This window comes from Peromyscus eremicus, chromosome 1, assembly GCF_949786415.1.
Source record: "Peromyscus eremicus chromosome 1, PerEre_H2_v1, whole genome shotgun sequence".
Classification (NCBI taxonomy): Eukaryota; Metazoa; Chordata; class Mammalia; order Rodentia; family Cricetidae; genus Peromyscus; species Peromyscus eremicus.
The window spans coordinates 15,804,484-15,824,430 of NC_081416.1; the positions used below are offsets into that span (position 1 = coordinate 15,804,484).

Below are 19,947 nucleotides of genomic sequence, written 5' to 3' on the forward strand. Positions count from 1 at the left end.
TCCCGATGCTACCCTGGAGCCACTCTGCATCCCCCGTCAACTCGGCTCTGCAGCCCTCACACCAGGGCAGGGCCCCGCTCTGGTCAGGCTCCCCGAAACTCCTCTCTTACTTTCACACAACATACTTGTATCCCCGTTAGTCAGCCACAAATTTACTCACGTTCTTTTTCCAAATGTAACTTACTTTATTTTAACTATATTTTTTAGACTTTAATTTTTTTTATGTGTAATGAGTGTTTTGTTTGCATGTATGCACACACACCATATGTGCACACGGTACTGGAGGAGACCAGAAGGCGGCACTGGATCCCTGGAACTGGGGTTATGAATAGTTGTGAGCCACCTTGAGGGTGCTGGGCTTTGAAACTCGGGTCTCTGTAAAAGCAACAGGTGTTCTTACTTGCTGAACCATCTTTCCAGCCCTGGCTACCGTATTCTTTTTTGAAGCTTTTATTTATTTTTATTTTACAAGTACAGGGGTTTTTTGCCTGAATGCATATATGTGCACCATGTGCATGCCTGGTACCCAAGGAGGCCGGAAGAGGGTATTAGCTCCTCTTGAACTGGAGATCCAGGAGGTTGTAGGCTGCCACGTGGATGCTAAGATCCAAACCTCGGTGCTCTTAACCTCTGAGCCATCTCTCCAATGCTAACTATCACACTTCTCACACTGCCTTCAGACTCTGCATGCTCACCCTGTCCCACTGGCCTCCTCTTGTGCCACACTGGCCTCCTTCTGTTCCTAGAGCGCCTCAAGGTCACACCTGCTCCCACTTGGCAGTAGCAGTTCTCATTGTCTGGGTTTGTCACATAGTTGGACGGTCAGGGCTCTAAGCACCCTCCCTTCCAGGGAGCACCAACTGCGGGACAATGTGAGCAGTGTCCCTAGAGCTGTACAACAAGGCAGCCCTGGCTGTCACCTTGCCACTCAGGTCTTAAAGCTTCACACAAACCAATGGTCCCACTGTGAAATGTGCCCTCTCCCTCTCCATTCACCTTTATCTCCGTTTCTCTCTCTCTCTCTTTTTTTTTTTTTTTGGTTTTTCGAGACAGGGTTTCTCTGCGTAGCTTTGCACCTTTCCTGGAACTCACTTGGTAGCCCAGGCTCCATTTCTCTGTTAACACTTCATCCCCCACTCCATTCTGACCCCAGCATCTGCACTCTCTAAAACTATCACTACATTTACACATGTCTTCCTCTAAGAATCTAAGACTCAGCAGAGCAGGAACCCTGCCTGTCTTACTCTCCAAGGTACCCCAGCACTGAACAGAGCACAAGACCTTTCCATAAGGTACCCTAGAAATTCACGGAACCAGGCCAAAGCTCCCCACATACTGAGTGCAATGCTGAGTACCTCACCTAAGTTTAAGTCCCTAAGCCAAGTTTAGGCTTCTTTACCCACATCACACATCACCCCCAGAGAAAGGCCTGACCTGGCCATGGAGAGTTTCTGATCTCCAGAGTCTGGGTCGGATTAGAAGAAATGCTCTCTCCTGAGCTCAGTGCTCAGACTTGGTGCTGGCCACATTCTCTCTGGAGCTGAGAGTTTTTCTGTAAGAGATGAATGTGTGGAGTGAAAACCGCCTCCAAAGTACTTGTTCAATATCCAATGAGTACTGAATTTATCAAGGAAACATCAATGCATAAAGTAGATACATATATACTTACTAACACGCTACAGGGGGGTGGAGACAACAAGCAACCTAAGTTAGAGGGCAGTGACTACGTGTTTTAAAGAATTAGCTTAATGTACAAGGTGCAAGGTTCCCACATTAAAGAGAGGCCAAGCTGGGCAGTATAGTGCATGTCTGAAAATTCCAGCATCTGAGGCAGAGAAAGGTGGACCTCTGTGAGTTTGAGGCCATCGTGGTCTATACAGTGAAACCTGCCTCAAAAGAAGGAAGACAGGAGAAAGGAGGAGGAGAGAGAGAAGAAAAGAAAGAGGAGGCTAGAGAAGGCCTTAGTGATGGGCTATTAGCGGAATGCCTGAGGAGGTGAGGGAGTCAGGGTGAGCCTATCTACAGGCAGAGCTCCCCAAGGGGCAGGCACGTGCGAAGGCCTTGAGGCACAGAGTGCTGAGACTAGGGAGCAGAAGGAGGAAGCGCAAGAGCGGCAGAAGAGGAGGTACAAGGAAGGAAGGTGCTGGACCTTGGAGGCTACATATGGCCAATGGCTTTTACCTGAGTGTCCAACAGGAAGCTACTGGATGGTGCTGAGCAGAGATGGTTCTGAGCCTGACTATATGACATGCTAACAGGCCCACATGGCCATGACTTCTAGAAAACTAACTCCAAAAGCCAAGCTGCTGCCTACCCTCTAGGCCTTTCTCTATGTAAAACCCCTGGTTACAAGAATGAAAAATTTCCAGACTGGAGCCAGGATGGAGGGTGGGGGAATCCAGTGTCTGCAACCTGATCTTGGAAATGCTAGAGCAGGAAGGAGACTGAGTTTGGGCACACCATAGTGCCACCACCTGTCACTTTTCACTAAGGGTTCCCCTTCTACCAGCCAAGCTTTCAGAGGTGCTTAGGGCCGCTCTGGAACCAGCAGAAAGTGAAACCAGCCAGCCGGACTGGGGCCTCAAGACTGAGGCAGACTCTGTTCTCCAGCAGCTCTTTCTTCTCACTGCTGTGACCTCTCGGCTCACACCAGAAGGCCTGAGGTAAGAGACAGGGTTCCCCGCAGCACCAGGTATGGCATCAAAGTCTCTCCTGGAAATCACGAACAGTTCTTTGATCTGAGTGGTCTTGCTGAGGCCAGGCTGACTCTAAGACCAGGGACTGTGGGCCCTGAACAACAGGAGTAGGAAAAGAAGGATCTTTGAGGGTTACACAGCGTGCTCCACTTTCTAGGAGGCTGCTATGACCCCGTCCTCACTGTCAAATGGCCTGCTGGCCTAGCCTCAAATGTGGGCTGATCACATTTCTAAGTGTCTGATTCCTTTTCCACAAGGCCTAAAGCATGGCCTCTATAAGAGACAGTCAGTGGCCAGGAGGACTTAAGGCTCTGAGGCGCTATCAAGTCCATCTCTCTACAGGGACATGTTGGGTTAGACTAGTTGGGCCTGCCTACCCAACACCTGGTAGACCTGTCAGAAAGGGCAATGGGTCATCCTTTCTTCTAAGCCCAAACACTAAGCAAGGCATTGCTTGATTTTCTATGTACTATAGAAAGGCTCAAAAAACTAGCCTAAAATGTAGTCCAATTATTTCAGCAACTAGAGGGACTTACCTGTCTCGGCATTTGTGCCCATGTCTGTGAATTTAAATGATTTAATCAGGAAAATCCCTCACAGGTGTGCCCAGCGCTTGGGTTTTAGTTAATAAATAGTTATCACACCAGGATATATGACCAAGACCTTGTGTTTAAAAAAAGTAAATAATAAAATAATAATAATAATGATAATAAAAAAAAAGTCAGGCATGGTAGTTCAAATCTTTTTTTTTTAAATTTATTTATTTATTATGTATACAGTGTTCTGTCTGCACATATCCCTGCAGGCCAGAAGAGGGCACCAGATCTCATTACAGATAGTTGTGAGCCACCATGTGGTTGCTGGGAATTGAACTCAGGACCTTTGGAAGAACAAGCAGTGCTCTTAACCTCTGAGCCATCTCTCCAGCCCGGTAGTTCAAATTTTTAACACCATCACTCATGGACATGAAGGCAAGAGGATCTGGGGTTCAAGGCTAGGCATGGCTTCATAGTAAGCTGAAGCCAGCCTGGGCTACATAAGAGCTTGTTTCAAAAAGAAAAGAAAAGAAAGAAAAGAAAAGAAAAGAAAAGAAAAGAAAAAAATATATATCTGAGCTAAAACTTGAAAAGATGCCAGTGTTAGCTGAGAAGTGGGCAACAACACAGCAAGTCTATGTACCTCCAGCACCCTGCACCAGGAGCCACCCGGAGAAAGATGAATGGGGCCCCGGTGCCATGGCAACAGGCAGAGGCCATCTTCCCAGACAAACACGTGTGTTCAGACTCTAGCAGTGGTAGACAAGGTAAAGTTGAGAACAGGGTGAGCCAGTGGCAGGGAAGCCTTGGACAATGTCAGGTCTCCATGAGGGACACACGGAGCTGGGGCAGCAGTCACTGCCAACTGTTCCCAGAGGTCAGAATAAAGGATCACAAACAAAAGGTGGAAGGATTATGGGTCCTCCCTCCTGCTCTAACTTCCAACTTTGAGAAAATGATGTTTTCTTTACATAAAGAAGCTGGACTACCAGCAATGGGTGGACAGGAAAGGGCCAGGCCAGCAAAGTTGGAGATTTTGTCTTTTTGGTGATGGTTCAACTAAGACAGGGAGAGTCTAAGATCAGGCTGGGACCTCACAGTCCAGTCCTTTCTCACCAAGGGCAAAGTTATGCCCAATAGGATCTGAGGGGACAAGTTTGCAATCTGGTCTGTCTAGAGTCTGTATCAGAGGACACATTCAGTACCTTGGGGCTGAGGACACATGTCCCAGAGTCAGCTGTCTTTTATTGTTTTTCTCTATCAATGAAGAAAATGATCCAGCTCCAGCTACAACAAAGACCTAAGGCTTCAGAGATGGCCTTCTTCCCAGCATCCTCACAGGGAGCTCACTCACTCACTGGCTTCAGAAGTGGCCAAAGTGGGACTGGAGATAGAGCTCAATAGGTAGACTGTTTACCTAGCATGAAAAATGCCATAGGTTTGCTCCTCAGCAGCTCGTAAACCAAGTGTTGGTGGCACTCAAGAAGAGAGCTAGAACACCCAAGAGTTCAAGGTCATCGTGGGCCACAGAGAGTTTACGGTCAGCATGAGATACTCAAAATAAAATAAAATAAAAGACCAAAAGGAAAATATGCCAGAAAACCCAAGCAGCCTCACTCCTGAACTCATGACGTGAGAGAGGAACGTATGGGACTGAGAAGAGGGAGGAGGAGGGTGACACAAAAGCGAGGGGACAGATGGCAGAGGAAATAGGTTCAACTCTGTCTCATCAGAGACATGCAAATTAAAACAATGAGATACCATCCCACACCTACTGAGTAGCTAAAAACAATACAGACAACACTGAATACTATTGAGGCCGTAAAGCAGGGGCCCTCACTGCTGGTTGGGATGCAAAACGATGCAATCACTTTGGAAGACAATTTGGCAGTTTTTCACAAAGCTAACCATACTTTTGCTATACAATCAAGCGTGTGCATACCATACCTATTCCCCCAAACAAAAGGAAAACCTATATTTACACAAAAATCTACATAAAAAACAGTGTTCACATTGGTTTCATTCAAAATCACTAAAACCTAAAAACAAGATGTCCTTAAGAAACAGGAACTACAGCTGGGCCACCTTTAAACGCAGCGCTGTGGAGGCAGAGGCAGACAGACCTCTGTGAGTTCAAAGCCAGACAAAGCTTCACAGTGAGAGCTTGTCGTGCCCCCTCCCCGAGGAAAAAAAGGAAGGAAGATGAATGGATGGATGGACAGATGAACAGACGGACTAGGTCAGTGAGGTGGCTCAGCATTTGGCAAAGGCATTTGTACAAGACTGGTGATCCAAGTTCAATCACAGAAACTGCATGTTTTAGTTTTAGTGACGCAGAGGTCATGAAGGAACTCTCCTTACTGGCTTGCTCTTCCCGGCTTGTTTAGTTTGCTTGCTTTCTTCTTTCTTTTCTTTTCTTTTCTTTTCTTTTTTTTTTTTTTTTGAGACAGGGTTTCTCTGTGTAGCCTTGGCTGTCCTGAAACTTACTCTGTAGACCAGGTTGGCCTCGAACTCAGAGACCCACCTAACTCTGCCTCCCAAGTGCTGGGATTACAGGCGTGCACTGCCGTCACCACTTGAGTTAGTTTGCTTTCTTGTACCATCCAGGACCACCTGTCCAGGGGTGGCACTGCCCCAAATGGCATGGGCCCACCCACATCAATAATTAAATCAAGAAAAGCCCCATAGCCTTTCATATAGGCCAATCTAACAGAAGTGTTTTCTCAATTGAGGTTTCCTCCTCCCAAGTGACCCTCACTCACTGCTGGCTGGGATGCAAAATGATAGTCACTTTGGAAGACTGTGGTGATATATTGTGTAGCCTAATAAATTTGCCTGAGGATCAGAGGACAGAGCCAGCCACTAGATTAGACACAGTGGTCAGGCAATGGTGGCACACACCCTTAATCCTATCACTCAGGCAGAGATCCATCTGGATCTCTGTGAGTTCAAGGCCACACTGGGAACAGAGGCTGGCAGTGGTGGCACATGCCTTTAATCCAAGTACTGGGAAGCACACAGGCCTTTAATCCCAGAGAAAGGTATATAAGGCGTGAGGAAACAGGAACTCACTCTCTTTAGGCTGAGGATTTCGTAGAGATAAGAACTAGTGGCTGGCTTGCTCTACTTTTCTGATCTTTCAGCTTTCACCCTGATATCTCCTTTTATTAAAAGACCATCTAAGATTTGAACAACAGAAGACAGCTTAAAAACCACTGCTTTCCTCAGTAGAGTAATTAGGTTGAAGGAGGTACAGCTTCCCGTTGTTACCCAGCTTCTAAGCCAGTGGTTCTCAATCTTCCCAGCGCTGTAACCCTTTAATACAGTTCCTCATCTTGTGGTGACCCCAACCATAACATTATTTGTGTTGCTACTTCGTAACTATGGTTTTGCTACTGTTATGAATCACAATGTGAGTATCTGATACTCAGGATATCTGAGATGTGACCCCTGTGAAAGGGTTGTTTGCCCCCAAAGAGGTCATGACCCACAGATTGAGAACCATTGCTCTAATCCTTAACACACCTGGATTCTGAATACATCATTTGCTGCCCAGAAGCTTCCTCATCTGTGGGGTCTGTATGAAGTAGCTAAGCTCCCCCTTGGGCAGTTAAGGGCAGGGCCACAGAACCTAGTTTTTTATTAATATAATATCGTGTGCGTGTGCGTGTGCGTGTGCGTGTGCGTGTGTGTGTGTGTGTAGATCAGAAGACAACTTCACAGAGTCAGTTCTCTGCTTCCACCTTTATGTGGGTTTCAGGGCTCAAACTCAGGTTCTCAGGAGTTAAAGATGGTTGTGTTGTAAGCCACTGTGGATGCTGGAAAATGAACTTGGGTCCTCTGCAAGTGAAGTACATTCTCTTAACCACTGAACCATCTCTTCAGCCCCCAGTGTTGTGAAATTAGCATTTTTATTCATGTATGTATTTATATGAACGTATGTCCTGAGTGTGTGGATGCACATGGAGGCCAGAAGAGGATGTTGGGTCCCCTGGAGCTAGAGTTTGTGGGCAGTTGTGAGCTGCCCAATGTGAGCGCTAGGAACCAAACTCAGGTCCTCTGGAAAAGCAGCAAGTGCTTTTAACTGCTGAGCCATCTCTCCAGGTCCTGACGTGAATTTTTTTGTTTGTTTGTTTTTTTTGAGACAGGGTTTCTCTGTGTAGTTTTGGTGCCTGTCCTGGATCTCACTCTGTAGACCAGGCTGGCCTCGAACTCAGAGAGATCTTCCTGGCTCTACCTCCAGAGTGCTGGGATTAAAGGCATGCGCCACCACCGCTCAGCCTGACGTGAATTTTAAAGAGGGTTCAATGTCACTTTGATAGGTTGTGTGCTGTACAACCTAGTCCTCTGGGTCTGAGAGTTAGGTCAGAAAGCTGCTGCAGGGTTATTAGGACGGGTAAGGAGATCATTCATCAGGGCTCTTTATGAGGTGGAGGTAAGAGGATTGGGCATTCTAGATCATCCTCAGGTGTACTTAAGTTTTTTTCTTTCTTTCTTTCTTTCTTTCTTTCTTTTTTTTTTTTTTTTTTGGTTTGTTCAAGACAGGGTTTCTCTGTGTAGCCCTAGCTGTCCTGGAACGCACTCTGTAGAATAGGCTGATCTTGAACTCAGATTCGCCTGCCTCCGTTCCTGAGTGCTGGGGTTAACAGCATGTGTCACCACTGCCCAGCTAGGTATATAGCTCCAAGGCCAGCCTGGACTACATGAGATCCTGTCTCAGAAAAAAAATATATAGATGTAGATAGATATATAAGCTGGGGAGATGGCTCAGTGGGAAAAGACTTGCTATGCAACCATGAGTACCTGAGATCATACCTTCGTCACCCACGTAAAAGTTGAGCATAGTGGTATAAGTTTGTAGCCCCAGTGGGGGTGAGGGGCAGCCAGAGTAGCTGAAACAGCAAACTCCAGGTACAGTGAGTGTCCTGGCTAGTTTTTATGTCAACTGAGAAGAAGGAACCTCAATTGAGAAAATGCCTCCATAAGATCAGGGGATAGGCAAGCCTATGGGGCATTTTCTTAATTAGCCATTGATGTAGGAGGGTTCAGCCCATTATGGGTGGAACCACCCCTGGGCTGGGGGGCCTGGCTTCTACAAGAAAACTGCTGAGCAAGCTGTAAGGGACAAGCCAGCAAGCAGCACTCCTCCATGGCCTCTGCATCAGCTCCTGCCCCCAGGTTCCTGCCCTGCTTCAGTTCCTGTCCTGACTTCTTTGATGATGAACTGTGATATGGGAGTATAAGCAAAATAAACCTTTCCTCCCCAAGATGCTTTTGGTCATAGTGTTTTATCACAGCAATAATTACCCCAAGTAAGACAGTGAGAGATCATGCCTCAAAAAAATAAGTAACAGAGGAAGATAACCAAAGTCAAGTCCAGGCCTCCATGAGCTAGTGTATGTACACACACACACACACACTCACACACATACATATATACACACACATACACACACATACATATACACACATACATAAACACATACACATACACACACACATATACATATACACATACACACAGACACATACCCACACATTCACACACAGACACACACACACTCACACACATAGACTCACACACACAGACACACACACACACATACACTCACACACACACACTCTCACACACACACACTCTCACACACACATACACACACACACAATACCACAATGCTTTTCTGGTGGACAAGGAAAGGGAATTGTGAGCACTGGAAACTTCAGTCTAGGGCCTGGGCTTCTAGAGAGCCTGTCTAGCGTGCATAAAGCCCTGGGTCTGATATCCAGCACCACAGTCATTATAAATAAGAGGTCTATTGAGCTGTGGAGTAAAGGAGCTTGCTGTCAAGCCTGACCATCTGAGTTTGGTCCTGGGGACCACATGGTGAAGAGAGAACCAACTCCTGCAAGTTGTCCTCTAATCTCTACACACGGACTGGGGCACATGTGTCTGTACCACTCCTCAAATAAATGTAATGAAAAAAAAAAAAAAAAAAAGAGGTCTAGGCCCCTTCTTGATCTCTACCCCACTCGGGTCTGAATCCCTGGCCTTAGCAGTGACTGTCTCAATTTCAGTCACCCTAAAACCAACACCTCTGAGGCTTCAGAGTGGCCTGCCCGCTACTGACCCCACAAAGCATTTCCTCCAGCTTGCTGAACTCAGCGGGGCTACCCTGGGGCTATCCTAGGGACTGTCACACACAGGTGGTCTTGTGAGGCACTCCAGGGAGGGAGAGAAGCTCAGATCCACGGAGAGGCAAGGCCAAGACATGCGCACACACATACACAGCCAAGGCAGGGCTTCTACTGGAGACCCCAGCACATAAAGGGGCATGTCCCAGAGCTCCCACAAGGCAAGCTTTGAGAAAGGCAAGTTAACCTGTCTCAGCTGCAGGGGATGAGTCCACACAAACTCAAGTGGACAAGTTAATCTGTGTCCAGTGTTTCAATGAATAACTCCAGTGAAGGAGACCATGAAAGGAAAGAAGACTCTCCACAGCCTCAGTCACGGCAGCTGCAGGAAGCTTGCCAGCCACAGCTCCAGCCCTCAGGTGAGGCCAGAACAACCCCAAACCCACTTAGACATGCCAGGTCTGTCAACCAGTCAGCATTTGTGGGGCCCAGCCTAGCTCTCCCATGGTGGTGAAGTGTGGCTCTAACCATAGGGCCACAATATTTGGGTCAACGCCACATGAAGACAGTCTCTGGAACCAGTCCAGTACATCGAGCAGATGACGGCCCCACAGACTCTCACTGGGAAGTCTGTCCTCATTCACGAACACACTCCAGTTAGCCAGCCTCGAAGGCCTTCCTCAGCCTCAGGAACTTTTTGTCTAGTGAGGGCTTCTGGAGGTCCCAGGAGCTGCCGGAAATCCTCAGAGAAAGCAGTGACATTACCACTTTCACAGCCCCTCACATCTCCCCACTCTGTCCACAACTGCCAGGCCACAAAGGAAACAGCCAGGGCTGCAGGTTCCCGACAAGCGCTTGGCAGCTCAGGCTCAGATGTCTGATACCTCCCAAGTGTGGGGACTGGGAAAGGGCAGTCTCTTTTACTGCAGGCATTGTGGGTAGCCTCTTTCTCTCTAGAAAACCTTCCTGCTGTCCCCTGTTGGCGCTCCAAGCTAGAATCTATTTTATCCTCCAACTTTAGAAATAGCTTCTTCAAAGCCTTTTGGACTAGGGCTGTGGCTCATCTGGTAGTGTCTGCCTAGCATGCACGAAGCTCGGGGCTCCAGCCCCAGCACCACATAAACCTGGCTGCAGTAGCGTACAGCTGCAACCCCAGCAGTGGGGTAGAACAAGCAGGAGGAGCACAAGTTCAAAGTCATCCTCAGCAGCATGCCAAGTTTGAAGCAAGTACATGAAACCCTATTTCAAAAACCAAGCCAAGGGCTGGAGAGATGGCTCAGCCAGTTAAGAGCACTGGCTGCTCTTTTAGAGGACGCAAAACACTCATACACGTAAAATAAAAACAAAAATAGTCAAGAATAAAAACAAACCAGCGCTCGGGAGGCAGAGGCAAGTGGGTCTCTGAGAGTTCGAGGCCAGCTGAGTCTACAGAGCGATTCCAGGACAGCCAGGGCTACAGAGAAACCCTTTGATACACTTTTCTTCTTTTTTTTTTTTTTTTTTTTTTGGTTTTTTCGAGACAGGGTTTCTCTGTGTAGCTTTGCGCCTTTCCTGGAACTCACTTTGTAGACCAGGCTGGCCTCGAACTCACAGAGATCCGCCTGGCTCTGCCTCCCGAGTGCTGGGATTAAAGACATGCGCCACCACCGCCTGGCTCCTTTGATACACTTTTGATACACTCACAGAAACGGAGTGGAACCGGGGGCCACAGAGAGAGGAGAAGAGCAGAATGGGGAGAAGCTGGTCAGGCAACTAGGGGACTAAGTTCAAGAACCCCAGGGGCGCACGTGCACACGGGTGCCTGTAAGCAACAGGAGAGCACTGCACTTTTCAGGAAGCTAAAAAAAAGGATTGCGAATGTTTTAACCATTCAAAAATTATAAATACATGAAATGAAGTTGTGTGAGCACTACATGATTTATCTATGTGTCAAAATACCATGAGATTCCATGACATAATTTTTATGTTTTTACACTTGTAGTGTGTAGTTCAGTAGTAGGGTGTGCACCCAGCCTGGGCTGGGGAGCTGAGTACAGTCTCAGCATCCAAACAGTAATATACATATATGTGTGTGTGTGTGTGTGGTATGTGTGTGTACATGTTCATGTAGGTGTACACATGTGTGGAGACTACAAGTTGATGTTAGGTGCAGTACGAATCCTAATTGGTCTTAATAAAAACCTGGAGTCAGATATCGGGGTAAATGCTGAAAGATCAGAGAAGCAAAGGAACAAGCCACAGCCGCCTCTCACCTCACCAATAGGAGTCTGCCTTCATTGCTTCCCCCCTTATTTTTTGAGACAGGGTCTCTTATTGAGCCTGGAGCTCACCATACAGCAAGACTAACTAGCCGGTGAGCTCCAGGCATCCTCCTGTCTCCACCTGCCCAGTACTACGATTACAGGTGTGCACCACCATGCCCAGCTTACTGTGGGTGCTGGGGAGCCACGTTCAGCTCCGCATACTTGTATGACTAATAGTTCTGGTGCAAACAATTGTCCTCGTCCTGTTCCCTCTATTGAATGTGAGGTGGGAAAGACCGTGGGTGGAAATGGCCAGCCAATCACTCGCTCTGCACTTCAGGATTATCAACCAGGGCTCCCCTCCTGTCCCTGAGCAAGAGGAAACGCCCGTTGAGGCAAAGAGAAGGATGCTACTAGGAGGAGACACGGTGGGAACAATAAAGACGGGACGATACCGTGGCGAAGAACAGACTTTGGTGCCACCAGATACAGCTTTGACTTTACCACCTGTATAGCAAACACCTCTGAATTTCTGTGCCTATACTTAAGAGGTAATGACTCCTCATGGAGGGGAGGGGACCTGGAGAGACGGCTCAGTGGTTAAGAGTGCTTGATGCTCTCTCAGAAGAGCACAGTTCTGTTCCCACCACCCACATCAGAAGGCTCAGAACTGCCTGTAATGCCAGCTCCAGGAGAGCCAACTCCTTCTTCTAGCCTTCATGGACACATGTGCCCATACATTCACACACACACACACACACACACACACACACACACACACACACACACCAAAAAAAAAAAAAAAAAAAAAAAAAAAAAAAGCTTTTTTTAAAATTTTGTTTTTTTGAGAGGGTCTCTCTACATAGCCCTGGCTGTCCTGGAACTCATTATATAGACGAGGCTGTCCTCTTGAGTGCTGGGATTAAAGGTGTGTGCCACTACATGTAGGGCATTTTCTTAATGAGTTATTAACCTGGGAGGGGCCAGCACTTTGTGGGTGGTACTGCCCTGGTCTGGTGGACCTGGGTGCTGCCGTGAGGAACAAACACTCCTCTGTGACCTCTGCATCAGCTCCTGTCTCCAGGTTCCTGTCTGGTTTGGAGTTCTCACTCTGGCTTGCCTCAACAGACTGTGATTTAGGATATGGAAGCCAAATAAACGCTCTCCTCCCCAAGCTGTTTTTGGTCACAGTGTTTCATCACACAGTAACCCTAACTAAGACTATGTATGAGGATGAATGTGCACATGTGTACCATGTCAGGAGTATGGAGATCAGTGAGCAGCTGTGGAGGTGATTCTCCCCTCCATCTTTACACGGGTTCCAGGTTAAAAACTTTATTCCAGGAATAAACTCAGGTTATCATCAGGCTTGGCAGCAAGTGCCTTTACTTATGAAACCATCTCACGGGCACTCTCTGAAGGTTGCTAAGAGCACTTCCTGCTCTTCCAGAGAAATTGAGCTGGGTTCCCAGCATCCATATCAAGTGGCTCACAACCACCTACAACTCTAGCTCAAGGGGATGTAGGTCAGTCTGTCTCCCAAAACCAATATAATCATAGTCTCTTTACTTCCTCATATACTTTTTTTAATCATTCTAGTTCCACTATAAATACTGTAAAACAGGGTCCCCAAGGCTGGAGAGATGGCTCAATGGTTAAGAGCACTGGCTGCTCTTCCAAAGGACCCAGGTTCAGTTCCCATATGGTAGCTCAGAACTGTCTGTAACTCCAGTCCCAGGGGATCCTAACGCCTCACACAGATATACACGCAGGCAAAACACCAACGCACATAAAAATAAATAAATGAAAATAAACAACAACAAAAAACAGGTCCCCGCTCAGGCAAGATTAAGTCTATTCCCAAGGTTTCTGCTGATCCATTTTGAAGGCTGTGAAGACAGGCACAGACACTACCTGCCATGTGCTAGAGGAGAGGAGGCCTGCCTGCTGAGCCTAACAAAAGACGGAGAAAGCTGGCCTGGGCCTGAGGGAAAGGGGCTGGTATGGTATAGTGCAGTAATTTAAGAGTTCAAACTCTGGACTCAGTGAAATTCAAATTCCAGTTCTTTATAACCTAGATGTGAGGCTTGAGCAATTCAGTTTCCTCGTCTGTAGGACAGCAATAACAAGAGACTCTGGTAGCAAGAAGGCCCTCCTCCACCATCGTCCTTCTATCCGGGTGGGGGAGTCAGCTTAGGCCAACTGAAAGGCAGCAAGGCTCCTCCTGTCCTGGCTCTGTAGACACCGACTCTGGAGAGATGGTGATCTGTTAATGAAGATGATCATAACTTTTTCCCAGTTTTTTGTAGTTCTTAATATCTCCCATGTTGCTGTGTTAAACACTTTCACATAATAAGTTCCAGGCATGTCAGGGCTACCTAGTGAGAATGTATCTCAAAAAAACCCAGCCTATAGACTACCTGAACTGAAGATGTAGCTCCATGATACAGCCCGAGGACCTGGGTTTGGTCCTGAAGGAGTGTGACTGTGGAGCCAGGCTGTCAACATCTAAATCCTGGCTCTGAATCAATCACCCAATCAATCAATCAATCTTGGCCCTCACACTGCTGAGAAAAGATATTGATTAAGTTATAGAAGCTCTATAAGTGGGGCACATATTATCATCTACCAGTTTTACAATGTTATGCTGAAAATTAAATTCATTAGTGACACATACGTACAAAATAACTAGAAGAGTACTCAGCGCATAATCAGTGATTTAAAAAATGTTGTTAGATTTTATAATTATTCTAATTGCAATTCTGGAAGATTAAATACTAAGTTAATTATATTTTGCTTGGTTTCAAAATATGTTTTAGAATTAAAACATATATTAGGTGATTATAAAGAGAAATCAGGGAGAAGAGAAAGAAAATTGTTGAATTGTTCCATTATTTTAAGTGTATGGGTGTTTTGGCTGCATGTATGTCTACGCACCAGTTATGTGCCTATTGCCTGCAGAGGCCAAAAGAAGACACTGAATCTGCTGGAACTGGAGTTCCAGACAGCTGTGAGCTGACCTGTGGGTGCTGGGAATTGAACCTGGGTCCTGTGGAAGAGCAGCCAGTGCTCTTAATCACTTGAGCCATGGCTGAGCATCTCTTTAGCCTCAAAAAGGGTAAGATTTTACAAGGCATAGGGCAGAGAACAGAAGCGGATCAGTGCTAAAAACGAAGGGGGCAATCCAAGCACAGCTGAATGAATGCATGTTTGGCGGCACACACCTACAACCCCTGCCACTCAGGAGGCTCGAGTAGAGGATGGAGAGGTCCAAGACCAACCTAAGTCATTCTACAAGCAGCCCCTCTGCCACAAGTTCAAGACCAGCTTGGTCTAGATATCAAGTTCCAGGCTAGCCAGCACAAGCAGAAGGCAGAATCAGAGAGGTAACACTGCAAAGTGTCACCCTCATAGAATCACTATCATCACACATGTTCAATAAAACCTCAGAAACAGGCTTAGGGTCAAAGAAAGACAGGTAGCATACACTCACTCATGGACTCTGCTGTCACCATAGAGGTCGCTCAAGCCAAAGCTGATGTAATGCCAGTGCTCAGGGATGTTGGCAGAAGGACTCCCCATATTCCTGTACATGCTGACATAATCCAAGGGGTCTGGACCACCCAACCTGCAAAAGACAGAACACAAGGTGTCAATTTAAACCTGGAAACCAGAAAATAGCAAGTAGGAGGCCCTTCTCTATGAACCCAAACGCCCCATCTTAGAGGGACCTAAAGCAGAAGATAACTAAAGGGAGGCAAAAAATCTCTTTAGTGCTGAGCCAAGGGAAAGCAGCTGAGGCTACGTGATGTCACATGATCAACAAATTCCCTTCTCTTCCCTCCAACAGACAGGGCCATTTTAGAAATGCAGCAGACTTGCACTCTGCTTTCGCCTGTTTTAAGTTGCTGACTCCAAACGGAGTCTCCTGTGCTGCCCGAGAGCATGCCAGGCTTCAAGGTAAGAGACAGCATAGTTAATCATCGGCTTCTGTGGAATGACTATCCAGAGCATGCCCAATGGACATCATTCCTGGCAGTACAGTTTCATTCTACATCTGTCTCTTAGACAGCTAGTTCCTGAAAGTTTGCATTGTGCCTTCTATTATTGTGTCTTCTAAATACACACAAAGCCTCTGCTCTGCACAGATCCTGGCCTGCAATCCACAGATCAAAACTTAGTCGCTGCAAAGCGACCAAGCAAGTCCAAACATCAACTAGCCCAGCTCTGCACAGAGTACTCAGCACGAACCAGGCTGAACCCTGTCCACACCTGCACTCTGAAGAGCATCCCAGGAGGCATCTGTCTCAAAGGAAGAGCTGGGACAGTCCCCGATTTGAAGCTCCTAAGGACCACATTAAATTTCCCCACAAATTCAACAGAGAAGCAGTTGAGGAAGAGATTCAGTCATTACCTCACTGAAGATTTAATTCAATAAAAGTTCTTTTAGCAATTAGTGCTTAAGCAAAACAAAACAAACAATAAACAAAACTGCTTTTCTTCAGAACGGACAGGAAAACACAGTAGACTTGAGAAGCATACTAAATAGAAACCATCAACAGAAGAAGTGTGCACTGAGCCCATGAACTCCACATCTGAGCTGCCTCACATGGACCACAGGCTGGAGAATCTGTGCCTGGCCCTGGAACATGGTCAGGAGTGCACTTCAAGCAGGCTGAACTACTAAGGGAACACTAACAACCAAATAAAAGACACGGTACAGGAGATCCCAGCCAGTGTGCTGGGACCATGCAATTCAAACCCTATTTTAAAACCAGTAAGTCTGGTTTCATCCTCTTTGCCAGGATGTTATTAGTCTTTGCAGAAATCCTTACTCTCTGGGGAAAACGAAAAAGCTAAGTTATTTATAGAACTCATAAGGAAGAAAGTCACTACAAATAACTTAGATCTCACCTGAGTGGGTCAGGTAAAGGGACAAGTCTCTATGTCTACCTTTTGTTTGTTTGTTGGTTGTTTTTCAAGACAGGGTTTTCCTGTGTACTCCTGGCTGTCCTGGAACTAGCTCTGTCCTGGAATTCAGAGATCCCCCTGCCTCTTCCTCCCAAGGGCTGGGATTAAGGCCTGCGCTACCACCGCCTGGCCTCTATGTTTGTCTTTAACTGCGATTTCACTAAACCCACTGGATTTAGAAAAATTTTGGGGAAGGACAGAGGAAAGAAAAGGACCCCATTATGGCTGCAGAACCCTAAAACAGACAGGCTCCATACTCCCTCCAACTTCCTTCTGGAAACCCCCAAGAGCCTTTGCTGCAGCCTAGGTCCACCCAGTAACAAGAAGTGCCGCTGTGTGCTGTCCTGCTCCACCTGTCAGCAAGCTGTAGCTCCTTCAGACAGTCTCCCAGGAGAGATCACATCAAAAAGAGGCCTTAAGAGGAGTCAGGGAGCCAGGCGGTGGTGGCGCATGCCTTTAGTCCCAGCACTTGGGAGGCAGAGGCAGGCGGATCTTTGTGGGTTCCAGGACAGCCAGGGCTACACAGAGAAACCCTGTCTCGAAAAACTAAAAAAAGACGAGATCTAATGGCCTAAAGCATCACTTACCTTAATTCCCGAACACCTGTCTTCTCTATAGGGCAGCTGCAGGACTAGAGTGGACCCAGGGCACCAGGCTCTGCCTCCCTGCTTTGGTCCTTGCCTTGCTGGAGTACCCCTGCAGGCCAGGGACCACTAGCTAAAAAGCCACCCCTGAAACCCCACAGAAATCCTATAGCCAGACCCAAGCAGTTGAGTCAGTCACCCTGGTATGAGAACCGAAGGGTTAGGAATACACTTCAGTATCTCAATTCTGCAAATCCCTCTCATCCCAGAAGAAGCCAGTCCCTAGGCTGTCTCCTCTCGGATTCCTGCATCTAGGTGGCATTTCTTATTTCACAAAGTGCTGTACATACATGCCTTCTCAGTTGTTCTCACATGCTGGGCTACCTCTGTGGATACTGCCTCACTACAAGCTTCCAGTAGAAAGAAAAAAAAATGCTGTAACTTCTCTTGGTCCTTTGCATAATGCTTCCAATACCTTTAACGCACAACTCTCTTGATAGCCATGTAGTGACTGACACAAAGCCAGCTGCCCTATTCTTCACAGGGATTTCCTCTCACACTTAAGATAAGCCCAAACATCATGGGAAGGCCAGCTTCTTCTCTCTCATAACATGGGGCAAGTTCACAATGTAGTTAAATATAAAGGTGCAATTAAAATGGCTGATTAAGTTAGCAAGAGCTACTGGCCTCAGTGGTGCCCGCCATTAATCCCAGCATTCCGGAGGCAGAGGCAGGGGAATCTCTGTGAGTTTGAGGCCAGTCAGCCTGTTCTACATAGTAAGTTTCAGGACAGCCAGAGCTACATAGTGAGATCCTGGTTCAAAAAAACCAAAACCAACCAACCAAACAAACAAGCCAAAGGTTAGCAAGAGCTGTTTTCCACTCAGAAGCACTCTTGCAACAGTGTGCTTGCCACAGATGCACTGCCGGGGCACACCTCCTGGCGGCATACCTCCTGGCGGCTAGGAGAGGCCGGCCCCAGGCCCTTCCCGGCTGTCAGCTTTCTTTGCATCATCCTCCCACTGACACGGGGAGTTAGCCTCAGCCCTGTACAGCCTAAGTGCCATCTCCAGAGGCAGTAAGAGGATGTCACATAAGAAAAAGACTCAGCCCTAAAGGGGGTGTAACCAGCAAAGACATCCACTTCCCCCTTCAGGTCCACCTTCTGCCAGAACCCCAAGCTGGGAGTCTTCCAGGATCCACTGAAAGGGGTCACCTAATACACTGAGTTCCTGCATGAATGCGGCCACCTCTTGGCTTATTTTTGGTCCAGAAAGACCTTGAGAACTCTTCCCCATAACACCTGTTTTGTCTGATGGCTGACTGAAGACACGGGGTGCAAACAAGAGTGGGGAATCAGAAAGGGTCGTTTCTACCCCAAGGCCAGTCCATTTGAAAACGGATCCTTTACTGAGCAACTTTAAAGTTATCTTGAGCTTCCCAGAGAAACCGGCTGAAATCCTGAAGATATGACAGGAAGCGCTTCTTCAGGCTGCACATCACTGCCCCTGCTCACAGCTCAGGTCTCCAACATGCACTTCCCACCGTAAGTGGCAAGCTACGATCCCCTTCAATCCCTCCCAAGCCGAAGCATGGCTCTCCCTGAGCCTGTTCTTAACTAACGTCCTAAAGCAAAAGCAGCTGCAACGCCAGAAGCAAGCTCTGCAGAGAGAGAACTGTGCAGAGTAAGCAAAAAGTTTATCTGGAAGAGTTGCTCTGTCAAACTTCAAGAGCAACAGCTTCGCACTGAATGACAGAAGCTCCTGCACTCCGGAGGGTCCCGAAAGAAGGTTGTCTCCTCAACTCTTCACTCATCAAAGGCACAGTGGCCTCATCTTGCTCTCTCCTGCCCACAAGGGCGTCCTGGTCCCCGGACCGCCCTAGACTACGCGGTCTCGTGCCCTCCAAAGCCCTCTCAAATGTTCTCCAGGCCCCGCCTCACCTCCCCCATTCTACTCCAGCCGCCCCCCGGCTTCCCCAAGCCCACTAATGACCCACTACAGGCGCCCCCTCCTTTCTCCACGTTTACAGTTCCCTCTCACAGTGCCCCCTCCGCTCCTGCATACACCCCCAGTTCTCAGTTCTCCTAATCCCGGTTACCCCCTCTCTACTCAAGGGATCCGTTAACCCTTTGTCCCCACTCCCAACTTCTGTCTTAACTCCTTCCCCAGCATCAGGAAGCTCCCGGGTCCTAAGCACTTTAACCGTTTTCTTCCTGCAAATTACTTCGTCCCCGGCGCTCGAAGCTTTCCCGGCCAGCCCCCGTCCTCCCGAGGCCCAGAGCATACCAGTACTTGACGATAGCGGTGACCTGGAGCGGGTTCGGCTGGTCAGGGTAAAGGCGGCGGCACTCTCCGTAGATGGCGTGCAGTCCCGGGGGAAAGAGTGAGGCAAAGGCCGGAGGGGCACTAGGGCCAGGGGCCGGGGGCGCGGCGGGGCCGGGGGCGACGCTAGGCCGCAGCTCCGCCATCGGGGCGCGTGGGGCGCGCGGGGAACCCGGGAGGGTATAGGAGGGAAAGCGCCCCGATGGGCCGGCGGACCCACTGTGGATGAGACTCCCCGGGGCGATGGGGGCTACGGCGAGGTCTAACTCCGCGCCTGCGCACGGTGCTCCGTCCGCCCAAGCCCTAGCCTTCGCGGAGTCGGCCAGAGGGTGCTGCGGGACCGCGGGGAGCCCCAGGGGGCGGGGCGTCGGCGTGCCTTTGGCTGGCATCCATTGGCTAGTGCCGCTGCCAGTCACAAGAGGAGAAGGCGTGACTTGACAGTAGGCCCCGCCTCCCTGCCC

The 19,947-nt window shown here is 48.1% G+C and overlaps 1 protein-coding gene across 2 annotated transcripts in view; it reads right to left on the reverse strand.

Annotated features, from left to right (window-relative positions):
* Sufu (SUFU negative regulator of hedgehog signaling) overlaps positions 1-19,806 on the reverse strand; it is a 68,293-nt gene extending 48,487 nt beyond the window's left edge. For both annotated transcript variants that reach the window (XM_059257023.1, XM_059257017.1), the window contains exons 1-2: positions 19,451-19,806; positions 15,101-15,235 (exon numbers count right to left, since the gene is read on the reverse strand). In XM_059257023.1, coding sequence (XP_059113006.1) covers positions 15,101-15,235; positions 19,451-19,632 — 317 coding nt within the window. In that variant the 5' untranslated portion in view covers positions 19,633-19,806. The remainder of the gene's footprint in view (positions 1-15,100; positions 15,236-19,450) is intronic.
* Between the last annotated feature and the right edge of the window lie 141 nt (positions 19,807-19,947).